Here is a 21,952-nt window from a genome sequence, read left to right on the forward strand (position 1 = left end):
ACCTTTTAATCGATTCTACTTTTAGAACTCTTGGTCGATAAAATTACTCTAATGTTTATCTATAGCCCAAAACACATCAACAAGGGCACGGGGTAGCCGATGCAACCCTTATCAATTACTTTTGTTGAGTTCAATCCAAATTTCGAATAAATGTGTCCATTATCCAAACCCACATCAACTTGGGCACGGGGTAGCCGATACATCCCTTATCAACATGAATTCGGTGGATTAGACATTTATCACCCACTTCCCCTACGTAACAAGGTTTGTACCCCGGGGTAGCCGAGTGCACTCCCTCGCGAAATAGGTTTTCATGGTTTCTACTATTTGGTAATGCTATGTCTCAATTAATTGTTTTAGCGAGAGGTCATGTCAATTTATTATCTATCACGTTTTAAGTGAACTAAAGCGGTGAACTACGATAATTTGAATTGACACGGTCGATAAACTCGATGAAAGACAATGCATGTTTAGTTATGGCGATTTAGCGATGCATGTGACATAAAATAAAATGCAAGCATAAAGATAAATAAATCCTAGTATGGCCTTTCCTAAAATAGAAAAACTATTAATCTATTACATATTCGGAAACCAACTCCATTGGTCCCTTGAACTTCGGTTGTGGCACACATCTCGAGGTAACACCGTCTTTATGTATCGCCATTCTTGAAGAAATCCGTCTTTTGGAAACTCCGGAATGAATAAAATTACATAATAAATTACATAATTTCCTATTATACATTTGTAACTAAAATAAAATAAATCTATTAAGTATTACAAAACGGTGATACGAGATCACAATAAAAATTACAACCGAATTGATATTCCCATACATTTCGGGAAATACCAATTAAAATCTAAGGCCATACTAAGTAAAATTACATAATTCAAAATTACATAAATTAAAATTATGACAATCATAAAGAAAAATGCAGCATTATAATATGTATGAACATGCTCAATTTTTATGCTAAATCGCCTTTTAATTAGCCAATATCGTATATTACTCGGTTTTTACGGATTTGCGTGATTTCAACATTTTATAATCACAAAAATACATAAATTCATATTTATGCATAAGTTAATTACCCTAACCTCTTAGGACTCAAAATATAGTCTTCACTAATAATTTGACCATAATTAACTTTTTATTTATAAAATTGTTCATAAAAGGACCAAAATTACAAAAATAAGCCATTAAACTTCAAATAAATCGAAAAATTTCAAATAAATTCAAAATTTGAAATTTAAATTCATGAACATTCTGGAAAAATTCCATGATACTCATAATGTTCAAAATCTTAGGTTAAAAATTTCGAAATTTTTCCGGAAAAACAATGTTGCGGTTTATCGATATTTAATAAAATAATCATAAAAACATGGAAAAATTATTTTCATTAACTTTTCAATTTTAGATCTGAAAAATATAATAAAATGCAACATTAGACGTTTTTTCCTAAGTCATAGATTATGTTTTATTAATTTTCAACTAATAATGTCACTATTTATGCCATTTTTCTTCAAAAATTCATAAATCATGCTAAAAGACTTCTTTATAGCCAATTATTTTACACACATCTTTTAAAATTGCATGTGACAACATATTAATTTTCTATGACCAGATTCGAAATTTAACTCATATTAACCTATTTTTCTCTTAAATCCGAATTTAATAGTGAAAAATCCATTTTTCGAGCATAACAAGTGCAAAAATTATGAAAATTTACAGGTTATCTCAAAATAATATATGTAACAACATATCCAAAAACCAACTTAAAATTCGAAGTATAGCTAATTTTCGACCAAAAATGACATTTTTACTCATAAAATCACATTTAAATGTCATTATTATTAAATATGAACAATAAAAATCCGAAAAATTAACCAAAAAATCCTAAAACACTTTAGGACCAGAAATATTAACATGCATGTAATTATTTCGTGATATATCATAATAACACAAATTTTACAAGTTTTATTTTGTTATTCATATAACTCGGAAAAACTTTTAACCAATTTGCATGCAAACAACCGTGGCGCTCTGATACCAATTGAAGGAAATGTAGATTCATGTACATAATAACATACTCTTATATGTCTAAATAATTTGTCATAAAATTAATTACGGATCTTATGCATGCAAACAATAAAATAAATAGAGGAGAAATCATGTCCTTACATGGTAAATTTCGGCTATTAGGGCACAAAAGAGATCACCTTTCTCTTTTGTTCTTGAGCTTATTCCAATGGAAGAATGAAGATCTAAGTGTAAGATCTCTCCCTATGTATTATACCCAAGGCTCCTCTTAATTAAATTAATATTACAAATACTAGTTATAATATTAATCAAGGTAGAAAAATGGAACCAAAATATTTATAAACTCTTATACTATTTCGGTTTTTAGAGAGATAAAAGGGAGGATTTTAATTCTCTCTAAAACTATGTTTTTGGATGATGAGTAGAATGAATTAATCTCTAACACATTTTAGAGTAATAGGTAAAATAAAAATGAAAAACCAATGATGGTTTTTCACATCAAAAACCGGGTGGTAGGGGGGGCTTTTGGGTGAGCCAATGCATGAAATGGTTTGTCTTCACAATGCACCATAGACTTACATGGCTACTAAAGCAAAACAATCATTGTGTTTAGCTACTAATTAAACAATTAATTAGCTTAACATCCCCTCCTATTTTCGGCACCTTTAGCTAATATGGATTCCATATTAATTTTGTCAATTGTCAATATGTTACATGTCATATGTCACATATATTTGTTATGTATTTTTAACATATTAAAATCAACGTATTAATAAAAATACGTCACATACAAAAATCGACTTAGTAATTTCATAATTACTTGTGCCAAAAATTTTACCAATTTATAAATCACAACAGATTGTATTTATAACAATTCATTCAACTTTAATTGTTACATTAAACAATTTATTTCATCCGAGTAATTATACAATTTAATTACTCAGACCGTATCTTATTTAATCACATTTCAATATGATACGTAAATTTTACTTCCAAAATCGTCCGTCAATTTTCAAATAATTTAATTAACTCGTAACATTATACGATTAATTAAATAATCAATTAAGAGGGTTGCCCTTTAGGTATGACCTAGGGGTCAATCGATCACCACCGTCACACGACAAGTAATGTCAAACTCTAGTAAGCCAATCATTACCGATATATGTTGACCAGGTTTGACAAATAACAAAATTACTTCCCAATTGTATTCATTTTAATGAGACTTAAACATGTGATCATCATGATCAACAGTCGTGATCGCATTATTGTCGGAGGACACATATTCCAACACCATGTCCACAGTTTGGCGACTCCGCTGGGGAGAATACACTTACGTGTTTCCAAGGGTGAAACATGAATAAGGTTAGGGAATAGTTTATATGAGACAGTTGTCGGTTTTCATTACTCGACCTTCTTAGGTCGTTTTATTCGGCCTTCTTAGGCCCAACCTAACCCATTCGACCAATCGTCCCGTCTGGACGGTCCAAATTCTTATCTGGACCTAAAGATGGATAGCGATTGACGTCAACCATACCATGATGCTTACTCATGTTTGTATCAAGGGCTTTCACTACTCGAGGAAATGGACTAGGGACCGACCTTACTCTTGTTTGGCACGGACCTCTCCACAGACCAGGGTTTGATTGCTTGGTATGGCAACCCACCTTTTTAAGCCAAAACCCTTTAAATGCATTCAACATACTGTTATAATGCCTGTATATATGTTTGTATAAATACGTGATCACCATTTTTTTAAACAAAACCATGACGAAATTTTGTAAAATAAAAATCCTTTTCAAAATGTAAACATTTTCAAAACAGCGTAAAATAAGCCGAAACTTTGTCCAAATATCGAGTCAAACTTCGGGCCTAATACCTATTTCAAAACTAGTACAAAAATAACAAAACAGTCCAAAAAAAACGTAAAAAAAAAGTCCGAAACAAAAAACGTTTTTAAACCAAAATATTTTCAAACCATGTCAATTGGGCTAAGTTAGAGTCAAAATTCAAACCGACAATGTCCTAGTTGAAACTCCATCGAGTCACAAACCTGTCTTCCTTTACATTTTGGGTATTTTCAAATTCAAGTCAAGTCCTAAGGCGTCACGCCGTCATTTTGGACCCCCCTGCCCCAATTCAGTTAGGATCTAAATATTTTTGACACCTCGAGTCACACGTTCCGAGGCTCAACACACGAGTCTCAATAGGCCTCACATTTGAGTCTAAACTGCAGCAGTCTTCTTAACACCTATAAGCAGACCTCGAGTCTAAAATCAACATGTGTCATCAATCCCGTCAATAAGGTCAATCATGTAAGGTTCACTCTGTCAAAGTCAACACTCGAGTCTAAATTTAAAGTCAAGCACCGTGAATTCAAAACACTAGAAGTCGCTCACGACATTTCACGAATTCACAAGTCAAGTCAAGATTTGTCGTCTTATCCTCGTGATTACTTGTCCCTTCCTGTGTTCATTGCTTATTGCCTTAGTATGCGTGATCCCATGTCGAATCGAGTTGTAATGCGCATCATTTCTGTCGAGTAGGAATCCAGCAAGTTCCGTCAGTCAGCAAGGTCACGAAGCAGTTCAAGCCACAATCACCGTGTCTCTCCAAGATGTTTATGCCATGGTCCTACGAGTTCAAGCTACAGTGGAAAATTTGAGCATTCGCGTCCTCACCCTTGAAAATGGGACGGTGGAAAAGAACACGCCACCTAGAGAAACCTCTAGTCTAGGTCGTCCAAAGCTTACCTCTGGCAATAACTGTCGTCCTAGAAAGTCGAAGACAACCGAAAGGAAACCTGGGAGGCATCAAAGGGTGCTTACCGATTTAGGCATGTCTTATGCCGATGCTTTGAAGAGACTCTCTGTCCAAGGCAAGCTACATCCAATAGGGCCGACTCCGGATCCACCTTTAGAGAAACAGGTGAACCTCTGGAAGGTCGACAAATATTGCCTATATCACCAAGGTAGAGGCCATGATATTGAAGAGTGTTTTCTCTTGAAACACACCATACAAGATATGATCGAAGAAGTCAAGCTTCCAGTGCCACCTTCTGTCGAGCGATCCAAGAAAATCGACCCTCTTGGGTCTAATATCATTAAACATGACGAAGAATCATCTCTAGACTGTTCTCATCTCCTCAATCCTCGTGATGATGAAGAGATCAACATGCTCGAAGACGACGATATCCAAAGTGGAATGCTCATGCTTTCCATTGCCTTCAATAATAAATTTTCCAAGTTAGAAGGAGCCATTGATAATCTAAACTCTCGGCTTTCCAACATAGAGAACCAGCTTGCTGAAATGGGTAAGAAACTTGAGGCCCAACCCCTCAAGATGAAAAGTGTTCAGACAAACCCTCAACCTGACAGTCCTAAAGCAACAAACGAGCCACTTATCTTTAGTTCTTCTAATCCAAGCATCAAAATCAACAAAGTCAACCTCATGGAGCCTTTGTCAAAGAACTCTCCAAGGTCATTCACAAGTCTAGGCATACCGTATGCCCTAACCTTAAACAAATTATCCTCTCTAGGTCTTCTTCAACCAATAGGGCCTACCCCAGATCCGGAAAACAAGTCTAAGTTTTGGGATGGCAATCGTATTGTCAATACCATAGAGAAAGGGGGCATGACACCGAGAATTGCTACAAACTAAAGAATATCATCCAGGATAATATCGAGAACGACAAGTACCATGTATCAACCATTGCTCAAGCTGACATTAAGTGTGATAGGGCTAAACTCATGGAAGCCCCACCCAGAATACCAGGACGGGCTCCTAGAGCATTCGCTAACCTTGGCATCACCTATACGGCAGCGCTACAAATGTTAGTATCACAGGGCAAATTACACCTAATCGGTCCAACTCCAGACCCTGAAAACATACTACCTAGATGGAACAGTAATGCATATTGTCGATATCATCGTGGTAGGGGACATGATACAGAAGCATAATTTTGTTTGAAGTATATGATCCAAGATATGATTGAAAGTGGGAAGTTGTCCCTCTCAACCTTTAGCCCACAAGGCAACTTAGGCAATCCTCATGGATATACCACTTATCAAGAAACTCTTCTTGATTGTTATCCTTCCAGTGTTCCTAATGATGAGGACGAGGTGCTCAAATGGGTGAATGCTCAAAGCCAGATGTCGAAGCCAGTTGCTGGAAGAGTAGATGTTCAAGCGTGGGTCCATGATTACGAGTCTAGATCTAAGATCGAGTCAAAGTCCGGGTCCGAATCCGAGTCTTAGGCTTTCTTTCCCCAATTGTTCTAGTATCTTTCTTCGTGTCCATTTCTAGTGACAACCTGGGGGCTGTCCCACGAGTCATGTGTCTTCTCGAGTCTATGTTATATACATTCATTATTCATTTCAATAAAAGTACAATTTTCAATCCACATATTCTATCATATCTCTTCCTTTACCCTTTTCCTGTGACAACAAGAATTGATTTGAGACATTTTAAAACAAATAACGAGCAACGCATGACAGTCGATGTAAGTGCACTTAGTTGATGTTCCATTCCAAGTTGTAGAGGATCCGAAACTCCGTGTTATTTTCTTGCCTATTCCATGTCTGGCAATAGAAACCTTGCCATAACCCTAGTTTAGTACGAGCCTATCTCAAGAGATTCTAGGACGAATCCAGACCATCTCCCTTGTTAACGATCCATGACGGAAGGCAAACCCATTCCCCACAATAAACCACCCTTGTTTACTAAAGACCAACCCGTTTCATACCAAAGGTGCTAGTCTGACCCAAATCCATGATAGCAAGAAAATCCAAGACGATACAAGCCATGATCAAAGACAGAGGCTCAATCCAGAGAAACTAGTGTCAATATCGAAGGCTGCAGTTATGCCCGTAATCCAAGACAAAAGATTCAAAAGAAGAAGGCTCAATCAAGCAAGTCAATGTCAATATCCAAAGTCAAAGTTATATTCAAAAACCTGAATCAAAAATCTGAGCAAAAGCCGAGATATATTCCAGACCAAGAATCTGAGTCTGAATCAAGAACGAGTATGAAATCAAATGCTAAACGGAATAACGCTGAAGTCTATATAGAATCAAGTTACAGTATAGAATTAGGACATCGATGAAGATGGTCAGCTAGCACCTTCACTTAGCCTTTCACACATCACACCCTAAGTCCTTCTCGAGACCGTTACTGGGAGATAGTTAGGAATTTTGAGAATCCTCTCAAGCTCGTCGAGTATACCTACCCTTTAGAGCCAAGACATGGAAACTTGATCCCGCATCAATTAACCTACCTTTATGTGCTCAGGCTACATCAAACCAAGAGACTCCATTTCCAAGCCATATTACAAGCCATAATCCCATCGAGCCTCAACTCCACAAAATCAAAGCTCCAAAGATTTGTTCATTAAAGACTCTTACTTCCGAGCTCCACATTCCAAATATCCAATCCAGTTTCACCTTGACCCAGACACGGAGTCTTCAAATACTTTGCTACCTAGGACGGGACATACTCAATTCATCCTTAGGGTCCACTTTTAGGTGTGCTCATATGACAAGAAAATTTTTACAAAATTAGTTATACCTCTTTGGTCTATGATCAGAGGGAGTTATCTCAAATCGATTCTTCGAGTCACCAAAGGAATATACTCTCCTGACCCCTGCAGTTTAAGGTCATAACAACATAGCTTAGGCACACACCTGAACTACGAGCATGGTTTGATTTCACCTTTCAGTTGGATACGTAGGTTGTCCTTTATCACACAAGAAGGATAAAACCACAACACCCAAATAAAATTAAGCAAACCTCAGAACTACGATCTAGTTTGATTTCACTTCACGTGAATACGTAGGCAGTCCTCAAGGATACAACCATCCCAACTTTCAACCTCAATTATCACCTATCAACCTCAATTATCAACCATCCCAATTAACAACTTTCAACCACCTCAATTATCAACCATCCCAATTTTCAACCTTCCAACCTCAATTAACATCCCTTCCACAACCAAATTTTCCTCTTTACTTGGGGCTTCTTCTTGTCGCCCAGTCTTCTTTTTTTACCAAATTCCAGAGTCACATTCTCATCATGGGGGCTTCTCTTCTGAGATGCCACCCTTCCTTTACTCCTCTCTCATTTGAGTCAAGCTAGTACTCGGTCCAGGCGATGATGAGGTCTTAGATCGATTCTCGAAATTATCGTGCCTCAAGAAGGATATCTTTTATAGCAAGACAAGGTCAAAAGACGTCCAAGTAGACCGCTGACCATGGCTCATGCCTTTCATTTATATGCCTTCATCATTGTCTCAATTATTCTACCTTTTGGAACTGATACGCATTGTCACCCACACTTGGCTAGGGGTTGCGCATACTTAGGCAAAGTCTGTCAAATTCATCCCCCTCGCGTCAAATCCAAGTTAATATTGCGTCAGTCTATCGTCTTGCATCCTAGTGAGTCGATGTCATGTCAAGTCCTGTGACTAAAGCCCATTGAATGTGCATAACACATTACAAACAACAATTTTTCTTTGAGCAAGTTTTAAATAACATTTATAAAGAGACAAATTTTGGAAAACCTGTGTGCTTCCTCATTTGAGGTCCATGTGCTAATTGTTTATGTGCTTATATTCTATGTGCTAATTGCCTATTAGATTGCGTTCTTGTGTGGCTACTAACCATGCAGGTAAGTATCAGAAGCAGTGCTCGCTCAAACTGGGGGCTTCGCTCAAGTATACATTCTTCCCATGACGATCAAGATGTTCCTAAATAGTCAATATATTCCCCAGCGAGAGTTCATGACAGCCAATTGCACTTCTCGAGAGACGGAGTTTGTTTGAAAGCAGATACAAGCAGATTTCCTAGAAATAATTCAATCCAGACAGAGTCATTCCCCAGCAAGAGTTCGCTTGAGACCGACGCAAGCAGATTCAACCTCAAGTTTTTGCCAGAGTTCGCTTGAGACCAATGCAAGCAGATTCCCCAGCAGTTTCTACCGACGTCCTGCTACCCTCAATATTATTGTTTCCTCACGGAGTTCGGCAAAGGTGTCGTTCTCCAGAAGTTCCCAAACCAACGCCTCCTTCCTTAGGTTCGTAAACCCAAAGTTAGGATTCATACCCTTTGATTCTTAAATCCCAAAATAGATTCCCTTAGATTCGTAAACCTGAAAGCTCTCATACCAAATGTCCTTAGGTTCATAAACCCATAAATCCTTTTGAAGTTCCCATACCATAGAAAGCTTGGATGCATGTGTCCGAAACCAAAATTAATATCCCAATAAATCCTAGGCTAACCCTTAGGATCCCATCTCCTTTTAGGTTCATAAACAAGTTTCTTATGTTCATACACCCTTAGGATCCCATCTTCTTTTAGGTTCATAAGCCTGTCCTTTTAGGTTCATATACCCATCTTCATACACCTAGTTCTTTAGGTTCTCAAACTCCCCTAGAGTTCGTACACTTCTACCCTTAGGATCATAATCCTTTAGGATCACCTTTTCTTAGAGTTCCTAAACCCAAACCTTGGTTACCCCTTAGGTTGAACTTATATTTGGCCTCCTTCCCGTCGATGTTTTCCTTTAGGGCCCCACACCCTAGCACAATCCTCACATATCTTTTAGGTCTTATCCTCAGCTCCTACGCACCTCCGGAAACATCTCGAGAACGAAGTCTCAGGTATGATTTCTTCTAATGGCTGGAGAGCTTCCTTACGTAGTCTAATGGACTTTAAACGACCCTCCCCGGAAGCCGACAGACTCTAAAATGTTCCCGACGATAGGTCATTGGCTCAGACCCCTTAAGCCGCCTCGCGTCGCCATAGTCGTCAGGTTGTAATCTTCGATTGACCTGTAAGCTATACTTTGGCTTTCGATTTGTCCAAGCCTTAGTCAAAGTGGGGTCTCTGTAGATACCTCATTTCTGCACCTCCCGCCAAACACCCACTAATGATTGGGCCGTATGTTTAGCATATGTCGCGATTTTATGACGTTTCTTAAAATAGGTTAATAAAAGGTAACTCATACACTTGTGTCTACCCCATGGTTGTCATCTAGGTGTCATTACGGTCTTTTTGGCAGTAATTAGAGTTCATTTGGAGTCCGGGTCAAAAATCGTCAAATCCCGAGTCAAAAAGCAATGTGCTTGTCTACCTAAGGTTAGGATGTCATAAAATGTTATGGTATATCTCATTTTGAGTCTCATGTCACTTCTTTGGGCTAAACTTAAGTTTACATTACAAAATGTGCATTTCATTTAGCTAAAATGACAACCTAACCTTTAGGCCCGTTTTACGAGATTATAACGACTTTTTTGGGTCGGCCTATTTCACAGAAAGTTCTAGATCTTTCTTTTAGCTTTTCAACGCCACCAAAATTACCTTATTATGAGTCTTTTAGAGAAAGTTATGCCTAAAATACGACAGACTGTCAAACGCGCTTTCTTGCGCAGGAGGAAACCGCTGGGGAAAGGACGCAGTAAGTGCTGCGCCTCTTCTAAGGGACGCAGCACCTCCTGCGCCTTTTTTCCAGGCTTTCTTTTTGTCCAAGTTTCCGTGTTTCAACTAAGTCGGTTGTTTTCGGATCTTTCTTTGCTATTTCTTTTCCTAAACCCTTATTCCGTGATTAGTATAAATAGAGGCCTTTGCCTCACATATTTTTCACGCGAGTGTCCGCCTTGCTTTCTCTTCTCCCTTTGCATTCTAAGACCGCGCTCTAAGCTTTCGACGCCTACGTGCTTGATCAATCGACCACGTAAGCTCAGATCATTTTGAGTACCAGTCACGTTTGCATGACCGACCAATTTGACCACTACACCATAATCGATAATGCAATTTATTTTAAATCCTTTTTCAGGGGCACTTTCATATTTGCATTAAAGTTCGAGTCGAGTTACCACTAAAAAACCGATTTAGTTAAATCTCGCGATGCTAACATGTAAGTCTGAGGGTGTAAAATCTCATCTTAATTCTATATTTATTTTCTGTATTATAATTAATGTAAGGATTTATGTCATAAGCATGCTCAAAACCGTCTTTTAAAATCACCTTTTAAAACCTTTTAACGGAAATAACACAGATCTGACGTGGGGAAGAATCGCATCAACTGATGCGTCTTCTGGAAAGGGCGCAGCATCTGTTGCGCCTCTTCCAGGGGCTGCTCTCAGTTGCTGCACTTCTTCTTCTTCCTCGGATTTTTGTTACTTTCGTCTTTTATTTTTCTTTCTTCGTTCTTTCCCTTATTTCACCTAATAATTTTCAAATTAGTTTTTTTATGAATCCTTTTCAATAATTTTCGATTTAAATCCCTTATAATTAATATTTGCGGGTTTTCGTCACAAATTCAAACCCGTATTTTAGAGACTCGATTTATCCGTATCAAGTCCCTTGAATTCGTCTTTGTACATATTTCTCTTTATTTTTCATATTTTATTTTCTTTTATCTTCAACCGTCTTTAATTGAAGTTTTGTATATTAATCAAATCCGGCATCGTATCAATACTAACCATATTAAACCGTTGTTTTCTCACTTTTAATTCGTTTTATAACAATATTAGCATGTATGTAATCTCTTAATCACTTCAATTCGAGTTCTAATATCAATAATCGGCCTTAAATTTACTAACGAACATTAACAAACCACGAGTATGACTTTCACAGTCAGAATCCAGCTGGAGAACTGACGCAAGAAGTGATGCGCCTCTTCTAAGAGATGCGGCAGATGTTGCGCCTGTTCTGAGATGGCTTATGTCCTTGAATTCTTTCTCGTTTTGACGTAGGATTTCTAATTATGATTTTAATCGAATATTATTCTTATTATCACTATAATTCGACATATTTTCCATATAATTTGTTGTGAAATAAAGACAAGAGAAATTTTGAGAGAAAAGAGAGAAAGAAAAGAGAGAGACGGAACTATCTTATCATTCCATTATGAAGGTATATATATACAATACAATGGGAAAGAGTTTCCATAAGATAATATATTCTAGAGTATTCTAAGATATGGACATCCATATAATATCTTCATTAATAATATTTCATAACATAATTCATATTTTCCATATTTTCTATTTTATTTTTATTTCCTTTTTTTTATCTTCCTAATTTTCCTTATTTCATTTATTCTATTCTTTTATTTCTAAAACTCTTTTAGGCATGTTTATGACGTAAATTCAAGTTTATCAATTATAATTTATTTCTTTATTTCATATTCGTCTTGTATGATTTATTTACTTTGTTCTCACATGTAATCAATCTAAACCCTAATTCGACATTAATAAGTGTTAATTATTTATTCACCGACATAGTTTAATATACCTTATCCTAGCCGAGAGTCAAAACATTAGTAATAGTGTATAAAAGATTCAATATACCGAGTATAATCGTACAGCAAGACTCTCTTGTGACGGGTCAAATAATACCCATATGGGTAGATAAGACAAAACAGATTACTACTGTTTAGGCACTCTGCTTTTGTCTTATCTAACACACATAGATAGTACTTAATCCATCGCAACCTTGCGACGGATATGCCCGTCACAGATGAGAATTTGTGATAATGGTAACCTTTTCATCGGTTCGTTTTTCTTAAGATCATTGCTTTTGGTCTGAAATAAGACGGGTAACATGTCATCATTTTACAATAAAATGTTGTTATTTTTTGATAACATGTTATCATTATTGTTCACATTATTGTTAGGGTAAAAAATGACACCTCTAGTCATAACATTTTGTGAATTAATTGGTTACATTTTCTTAAAAAATAACAACATTTTATCCGTCTGACAAATAAGACTAAAAGTGTCCGTCTGAAACAAGAATTTGTGCCTTTTCATTGAGGAACCTAACTCGCCTGCATGTGGAAGAAATAGAATCTGATTAGATGGTAATAGAAGCTCATGAAACAAAAATGCATACAATTGGTCTCCCTTGTGACGGGTTACCATTTGTGACGGATATTTTGTGAGATAAAATGGTAACAAAATGGGTTAGTGGAGAAAGGGGACCACATGAATAGTGTTGCAGAGAGAGAAAAAGTGGGTACATTATGAGGTAAAATGATATCCGTCTTCAGCTTGTGACGGATATGTCATGTCTTCAATGAGAATTTGTGAAATGCATATCGACAACTTCTTCAATAAGTAATAATTGTGGCTGCTTAAACAGGCTAAAGCACATTGGCTATGTTACCATCAACCAAGAATAAACCACTAAGATCAATAACAATAATACAAGGAATACAATAAACAATAGAGTATATAGGCTAAACCTTTCAAACTTGCCAAACAATCGACCCCATTTCATGTCCCTTCAACACTAGGTCCCTACCTCATTTTAGACGTTGATATGTGAAATCCCTAAAACACTATTTTCTTCACCTTTCTTTTTACCCTTTACTCTTCCTACCGATCTTACTTAAGATAAAGTTATCAGTTTCAAATTTAAAATGAGTCAAATATCATATTACATGGATATATAGGATAAATGTTTTGTCTTTCTTTAAACATTCTACTTTTATCTTATTTATCCACATGTGTATATTTGACCTGTCTTACGCTTAAAATTGATATGATCGTTTTATATGAGAATTTGCCTTACTCTTCCTCTAAACACTCTACCATAAACCCCTTTTCTCTTTATATTCATTAATCCAATCAATTTTACATTATTAGTAGTTACCCTAGCAAGGTGGGTAATTTAACAACCCCACAACCCTCTCTCGGTCCGCCATTGCAAAAATATATTTCTATAAGATCGAAACTCCATTATTATTATTATTATTATTATTATTATTATTATTATCTCAAAAACTCAATGTTTTGATGATATTAAACAATGGAAGGATCATCGTCATCATCGTCGCCACATCATCACCAATACGAACAATCATACGCATCTCCGACACAGTCATCATCAGCAACACCAAGCAGGTATGAATCCCAAAAGAGAAGGGATTGGAACACATTTGGACAATACCTAAAAAACCAACACCCACCAGTACCACTATCTCATTGCACAACAAATCATGTATTGACCTTCCTACGTTACTTAGACCAGTTTGGGAAGACCAAAGTGCACCTACATGGGTGCATGTTCTATGGACAGCCTGAGCCACCTGCACCATGTGCTTGTCCTCTTAGGCAGGCTTGGGGTAGCCTTGATGCTCTCATTGGCCGTCTTCGGGCTGCCTATGAGGAGAATGGTGGGTCCCCTGAGACTAACCCTTTTGCTGGGACCGCCATTCGGGTTTACTTGAGAGAGGTTAGGGAGTGCCAGGCTAAGGCTAGGGGAATTCCTTATAAGAAGAAAAAGAAAGGTACTGGTGGTCGAGGTGGTGCCAATGGTGATAGCGGTGGCGGTAGCGGTAGCAGTGGTGGTGCTAGTGGAAGTAGTGGTGGTGGTGGTGGTGGTGGTGGTGGTGGTGGTGACATTTATTATGATGGTTCTATTCCTCATGGATCTTCTATGATGATGAGGTTTTCTTAGCTTCTTGCTCAACAAGCTTGTTTGCTATTACTACTAGGTATTTCTCTTCTTTGCATTTTTTTCTTAGTTTTTTTTAAAGATTTAATTAGGTTTGTTTGTATGAAATGAATCAAGTGTGAACATGTGATTGAATGAATAATCAATTATTGATTTTTTTTTTTTTTTGTTGATCATTTTTTTTTGTTGATCATCGTCTATCATATTAATATCATGAATTCGATAATTTTGTCGAGATATACTCTATTAAACAATATTAATTAATATCATGATCCAATACTTCTAATCCCACTCTGATGTAATTTTGAATTCGAGATAAAGGCATGTTCTATGCTGAAAATCGGTATTATTTCCGATCTTATTAATCATAAGGAGACAATAAATCACGGATTAATAGACCAATAATAATATACGATCATCTTAATTTTTTTTGTTAAAAGGGAGTTTAAATTAAATTATAGGGTAACCAAGAGTACAAATAATAGGCGAAATTCATGGTGGGGGTTAAGGGGAAAGCTCGATACAAGCTATTAAGTCCAAATTATTACAAATTACCGAATGTAAATTCAACAAATAAAGGAGCTTTATTCCAAATAAAGTTTCCGTGATTAGATCCACAATCTTAAACGGGAGCAAGCTAAGAGCATCGGCCACGACATTGACACACCTAGGCTGCAATGCAAAATAATGTTAATTGAGTGGCCAAAAGCATATGGAAAACCTCCTCACTGGAAATAGCATTGACGGTAACGAGATAATCAATGTAATCGCCAAAACTTCAATTATATACCCTTCAAGCAACCCATATAGGTCGGTATTCTTGTTTTCCAAAACACAAAACAAAGTATATAAACATTTTGAAGAGTGAAGGGATTGTTCATTTAATTAATACGGAGTACTAACTTGAAGATACTCGATCAAGGAGTTATCTTAGAACCCTAAAATTACCGAAAATAGTACTTGTATGACAGAGAAATCAATTAGAGTTTTTTGTCACATTACCATTACTTCTATATGTCATATATTGTCTACTTACATTTATGGTCAAAGTGTCCTTTGCTAGCTACTTTTGTTAACTGTCACCCACAACAAATAGGTGGATTCAAGTCTAAGAGACAAGATATATACATTATCGAACCAGGACATTTATTCCATAATCAGGTGGTGAATTAGGAGTTTTCATTCATCAAAGCGTATTGTTTGTAACGGACACTATCCGACAGAAGCTTATGATGAATAGTGTCTCTCTCACAATAAGTTAAGTGGAAGGCTAAATGGGAGGGAAATGGAGCACCCATGAATAGTGTCACTTGCATATTGTGAGAGAGGTAATATCCGTCTTAAGCTTGTGAGAGATAGTGTCCGTCTTCAATGAGAATTTGTGTTCATTAGAAAGGGCAGAAATTTCCAACCCAGAAAAATTAGTAATAGCATGCCATATCAAAAAAATAGATGAAAATCTAAGAATCTTAGTTAAAAAATTCAAATTTTTAATTGTTCAAGGGGGTAAAATCGTTCTTATTAACCATAGCTCTATTAATGGAAACATTTAAGCTTGCATAGATGGTAAATTCGCTTCATGACCTGAATAACTGAATTTAATTCTCCCTAACAACATATTCGATCACCCTTTTGACCCTCTTAAGAACACAAAACTGTCACTACCATAAACCATCGAAGCGTCTCATGAACTATCAAACACATTCTTGTAGGTCTTCATGATGATTTACATTTCCCCCCCAAAATGTTGAATAGTTTACATACATAACCTAATCAAATTGAAGGACAAATATAACAATTCCTCGTTGGTGAAATAGAACTTTTAAATTTAGAATGAAATGGTTTTAGATATTAATCAAGCACAAATATTTACCTCACGTGTAAAACGTACACTGTGTAGTACGTCGTTCCTATTTCTAGCATTTCTAGTCTCTCAAATTTGGCCGTGTTTTTGGTTTCTTTCCACAAGATCTTTGGCCTTTTTAAGATACTACAAGATTTTTTGCCCCACCAATGACCAATTGTCTTGGACATAAACTATATCAAAGCAATCACATGATTTTATGCTTAGTTATTTGTCTTCTTATTTCACCTGTAGTTAGTGCCGTCTTAAACAAGAATTTGTGTTTCACCCCCTTGTATACATTTAAGATTTTCCAACTATTTATTGAATTCGTACATAAACTTTTTCTGTACCATCTTTAGTAAAGTATGTGCCCGTATAATCTACAGAGTAATTTGCATTGACCTTTGCATAAATCCATTTTTGAGAATATTTTCTAACAACCTATTTCACGTAATACTATTGTAAGTTGTAACTAGGATCGATATAATAAAAGTTAAGCCATTGATGTATTTTAAACTAAAAACCTAAAGATCAATTAACCAGACCGTAATGAAATTGATTTAGTGTTGACATTTTCAACATACTATTAATGTTCAGTTGTTCACACATTTATTTACATGGTACCATGTTATGGCTAACATAAACATTCACAATAACATACAAAAATAGAAAGACTAGACCTATATTATCACCAATTTTGTATGGGACAATTTTACAAAAAAAAAAATTATTATGAGACTTCACACATAAGAGGTACTTATTTTTCTTAATTCAATTCATTGTTTTTCCTTTTCCTCTTTGTTATTTTCTTTAGTTCGTTATTTTTCCCTTTTTTCTTATTCTTAAGTTTTTAGTTCATTATTATTATTATTCTAAGTTGTTTTTCACATTAGACGGTTTCTTAGGTTGACATACACTATTCCCTAAATTTTCAATGTGTTTACGTAGCTCTCAGTATTGAGATGTAAAACACAAACTACGTTTTCCTATTGATGAACTTTTATAACGCACTCCCATTTGTTGCCTAGACATTATGCTAAGAAAGTATCAGATTTCAGTAATCGATGACAAACATTTGCAAACTTAAAAATTTCTATGTTGGAAAAAAGAGCTTCTAGGAATTTAAAACACAAACTTAAAGTATCTTATGATGGCAGTGGCGGCTCTAGGAATTTAACAAAGGGGGTGCGAAAATTTTACAAATTAAAAGACTTTTAGTCCATAGCAGTGAAAGCAATATTAATATAACAAAATTTCATATGTTTCTCATCGTCTTTTTTGAATGATTTTTTAATACGAGAGTATCAGGCCGACGCAAAATTAAAATAGGGAGAAAATACTCAATATATACCAAACAAATTGTTTTTTTGATAATTTTTAATAATGATTGACATATTTATCAAGAATTTGATAACTATAATTAATACTACTTGTTATATAAGGGAGAAAATATTTATTAGGCTTATTTTGTACTATAATAAATGAAAACTAATTAAAAAAAAGGAGAAATAGTAGGTTCTAGAAGTCGAACACACGACCTCTAGTGTAGCAGACATGCTTCTTAACCACTGAACCAAGCCAACAACAATAAACTATATTGCACTGCAATTTATTTATTTCAGACTTAGGGAGTTCAGTGGCTATGTCCTCATTATACTCGCACTAGAAATCTTATTGACACTCAATATAACACAATAATGAGATGTGCATGTGAGTTTGAGGATATAAGACTTGCATAACTTTGTTCTTCTTTTATAGTTAATGTCAAGCTACACACCTAATAAGTACATGAAACTGTCATAGGGATTTTATATGATAAATGAAAAGAAAGTTTCTTTAAGTTGAAACTTCATTGTGATCATATGTTCCTTATGAAACGTATCACTCCATAATGGAGAGATTAATTTCTGATAATCTCCACCCAAACAATTATGGAGGTAATATTAAACTTATACTTTTCCCACCTAATGCGATCGTTCACCATTCAAGTTTGTTCCCACGGTTAAGGCTTCATTCATCGTTTTTTTGGCGCACATTCTTACCTAAACGAAACACCCTTACCTAAACGAAACACCCTTACTTGTCTTGTTAGACGGACTACTTAATTTTCACACATTTAAGCAAGTCAGCACCTTCACCTTATGTGCTCTTGAATCACCTTTTGCCTCCAAGCCACCATCTTTACTCCCATGGCGCTTCATATAAGGCGCACTATGCATAGGTTTTTTATCCTGCAACAAATCTCGTGAAACCACTATTTTCTTCAGACTCAATAAAAGTCTTAAAAACAGTAAGATATTATTATCTTATTCTTAAGACTCGGCTGAGTCTCTTATTTTCACCACTTTATCTCTCAGACTTAACTCATTCTCTCTTACTTTCAACTAAAACATACAAAACCAATATTTTATACACATCAACACTATTCACGGGTCTCAAATCCAAGACTCAATCTAAGACTCACAAGAAAATAACGTACATTATCAAAGTCCTTGAGAAATCTCACCCTTATATACGTTCTCTTAAGACCTACGTTAAATTCAGTCTTAGGGGCTTGTTTCAAGTCATAAATCACTTTAGTTAGTTTATAACGTGATGAGAATTGGTAGAGTCTAATAAAGCCTACTTTTGCGATGAGGTGAACTTTGAACTTTAATAAAATTTCGCCAAAGACCTATTTAAAACCTATGACATTATAAGCAGGGCTAGAGATTATTATTGAATATAAAAGTGGAAGAAGAGTTATTTAATATGGAGTTTAAGGTAGGTTTTTGTTTAGCTTTTTCTTTGGTTCGGTTATTACTCAATATAATTTTTGTTTAAACTTCATTACTAATATAACATTTAATGAAAAAGAGTATGATTATGTTTTATTTTTTCTATTATTTAATGGTCACTTAAAAATATAATTATTTGAATTAAGTATTCTTTATACGAATGTATGATTTCTACCAAAACTGAGGCTAAATTATATGTGAAAAATCTTTTAAACGAGGTATATTGATCTTACCAAGAAAGTTTGTACTACATATTTCAATTAATGCGGTATATACTTATAAAATCAGTGCGTCTTGCTTCAGACAGGCCTTTTTGGTGTGAAATAATAAGACGGGATTTTGTAACCATTTTACAGTTAAATGTGACCATTATTGAAAAACCAGTTACCATAAGCTGTAACATTGCCTATACCATTGTGGTTACATTTAACTATAAAATGGTCACATATGCTCGTCTGAAAAATAAGACGACAAGTGTTCGTCTGAAACAAGAATTTGTGTTATAAGATATATTTGAACATAAACATTTACAAAATATCTAAACAATATCAATAACCTTAAACAAACAAAAAAACGGATTTGTAAAGCAGTCTTTATTTGCATTTAGAGTTTTATACCTCAATCTATATTTTCACATTAGTCTAAAACCGTAGATGTGCAATGTACACGCGAATGAATTTAATTTGTAATTTTTATTAGAAATAGAAATATCAGCTCAATTAGGGTAAATTGATAAACACTACCAATTTTAATTCTCTTTTTCATAATCAATACTAACATAATCAATAATTAATAATCAGTATCAAAATATTAACTTTTTTTATGATAAGTACCACGTCGTTTTCTTACTTTACTTGTTTTTTCTACTTTAAAGGTGCTTTCATCTAAGAATGAGATTTTTGAAGTGGTTGAGTGGAGATTTGTACTTGAATAATGGCTTTTTGGAGTTTTTTTATTAGGTTAAGAAGAGATTTTCAGACGACTTAGTACATATCGTAGAAAAAAGTTAAACTTTTGGTACTAATTATTGATTATGTTGGTATTGATTATGAAAAAGGTCCATACATTAATATTGTTTATCAATTAACCCTTTCAATTATATAAATATAAATAAAGTTAGACTATCATGGAATGTTTTACTTTGATGTCTATGAATTATTATCAACCGAAATCTATTAGATAAATTGCAATAGATTCAATACTATTAAACGATGCATTTAAAGAAAATAAATTAATGAGTTGACAATAATAAAAGAAAAACTAAATCTAATAGAAAAATAATTAAAAGTGTTAATCCATACCTAGCTCTAACACCTAATTGAGAATTAAGTTGAAACCAAACTTAAAATGGGAATAACATTATTTATTGTCCAAATTTATTATAAAGATTCAACTTTTTATCAATAAAAGTCTAGTATATTCATTTAATAAATTTACTCCATATTGTTAGTAAGACACCTTATTTTAGATGTCCGCACAAGGCCTGGACTTTTATTAAGATGCTTTTGCTTTACGCTAATAGCGGCCAAATTTAATACTCGCTCTTATTCACTATATTCTTCCCCTTTCCTTTTTGCACAAGAAATAAGAAAGTGATTTTGGACCACACAGAACACACTACCCCACATGTAATTTAATTTGGATCACACAAATCAACCCAAAAAATGAAATAGGGAAGAAAACCCGAATAATCCGAATATGTAAATAGGGAAGAAAATGGTGAATAGGAGGGAGTATTTGTAACCCTAAATTATTTATATTCAAAATAAATTGCCAGGATTTTGTTATGAATGATTTGATCATCAAATCTACGTGTAACGTGATACACATAGGGTAAGAAATTCGTAGCCAGCTACACCGGTGATTTTAAAAATTATCACATTTTGGACAAATTAAAAAATCTCTCGATTAATATTTACTTAGCTTACTTTAGAATGACAACTCTCTAGTTCATCAAAATTATTTCAGGCTCCAATGATTTTAATTAAGAATATAATGTAATGTTACAAAGCTCATTTTTCTTCTATGCAGTAATAGCAATGCAAAAGCCCCGCAATCGGAGGAATTGTATTTGATACTCAAGAATCGCAGATTTTTATTTGCGTTATTACATATATGAATATAAGATGTATTGCAATATCTCCGTGGCTAGCGACAAATTTAAGGTTGAGAAAATGATGTTTAAGTTCTATTACTACCGCATCTATCTGATCAGTTAGAGAGTGTGTTGGTGGATAAGCTAGATTATCACCAACATTATTAGTTTATTATGTTTTTACTCGTGTTCCCTCATATATTATTACTTATGAAGAGTCTTTGTTATTTGAATTACATATTCTACATAGTCTAAGTATCATCACAGAGCTCATCAACTTAGATATGTAGTATGTAGCTAAAGTTCGTCTTCAATGTAGTGATATATACACTAAGTTTCTATAGTAATTAATTCTTGGTTACATTCGGTGTATCATGTCATTATACACAAAACAAATGAGGACATTGGATTTGAGGTAAAAGTTATTAACCCAAAATTTAAATAAAATAAAAATGAAGACTTGTAATTGGTTTGTTTTATCACACATAGTTGTACCTAAGATATATTTCTGTCTAATAATACAAAATGAATCCACCAAAGGGCAAATCAAGGTTTCCATACTTACCTAATTCGTAGTATATATGCCTCTAATCATATATGAACACATAACATGTTTCATAAACATTTACCACGCCATCATAAATATGAATTTTAACAAAAAGAATGTCAATACATGTGAATCAACTCGTGATTCGCTTGAGTTCTAGCAGATTAGATAACCCATGTTGTAGACACCGTGTC

General features: G+C 34.8%; 1 protein-coding gene across 1 annotated transcript; it reads left to right on the forward strand.

Moving 5' to 3' along the window:
- The first annotated feature begins 13,545 nt into the window (after nucleotides 1-13,545).
- On the forward strand, nucleotides 13,546-21,574 carry LOC141602717 (protein LIGHT-DEPENDENT SHORT HYPOCOTYLS 10-like). The gene is made up of 2 exons (XM_074422846.1): nucleotides 13,546-14,533; nucleotides 21,148-21,574. The coding sequence occupies exon 1, from the start codon at nucleotides 13,846-13,848 to the stop codon at nucleotides 14,494-14,496; it is 651 nt and encodes a 216-aa protein (XP_074278947.1). The 5' UTR covers nucleotides 13,546-13,845; the 3' UTR covers nucleotides 14,497-14,533; nucleotides 21,148-21,574.
- Nucleotides 21,575-21,952: the final 378 nt, after the last annotated feature.

The sequence above is a fragment of the Silene latifolia genome, chromosome 9 (assembly GCF_048544455.1).
Source record: "Silene latifolia isolate original U9 population chromosome 9, ASM4854445v1, whole genome shotgun sequence".
Classification (NCBI taxonomy): Eukaryota; Viridiplantae; Streptophyta; class Magnoliopsida; order Caryophyllales; family Caryophyllaceae; genus Silene; species Silene latifolia.

Bases quoted from the DNA above. Each gene is read 5' to 3' on its own strand.
- LOC141602717 (XM_074422846.1), top strand. From the start codon at position 13,846: ATGGAAGGATCATCGTCATCATCGTCGCCACATCATCACCAATACGAA.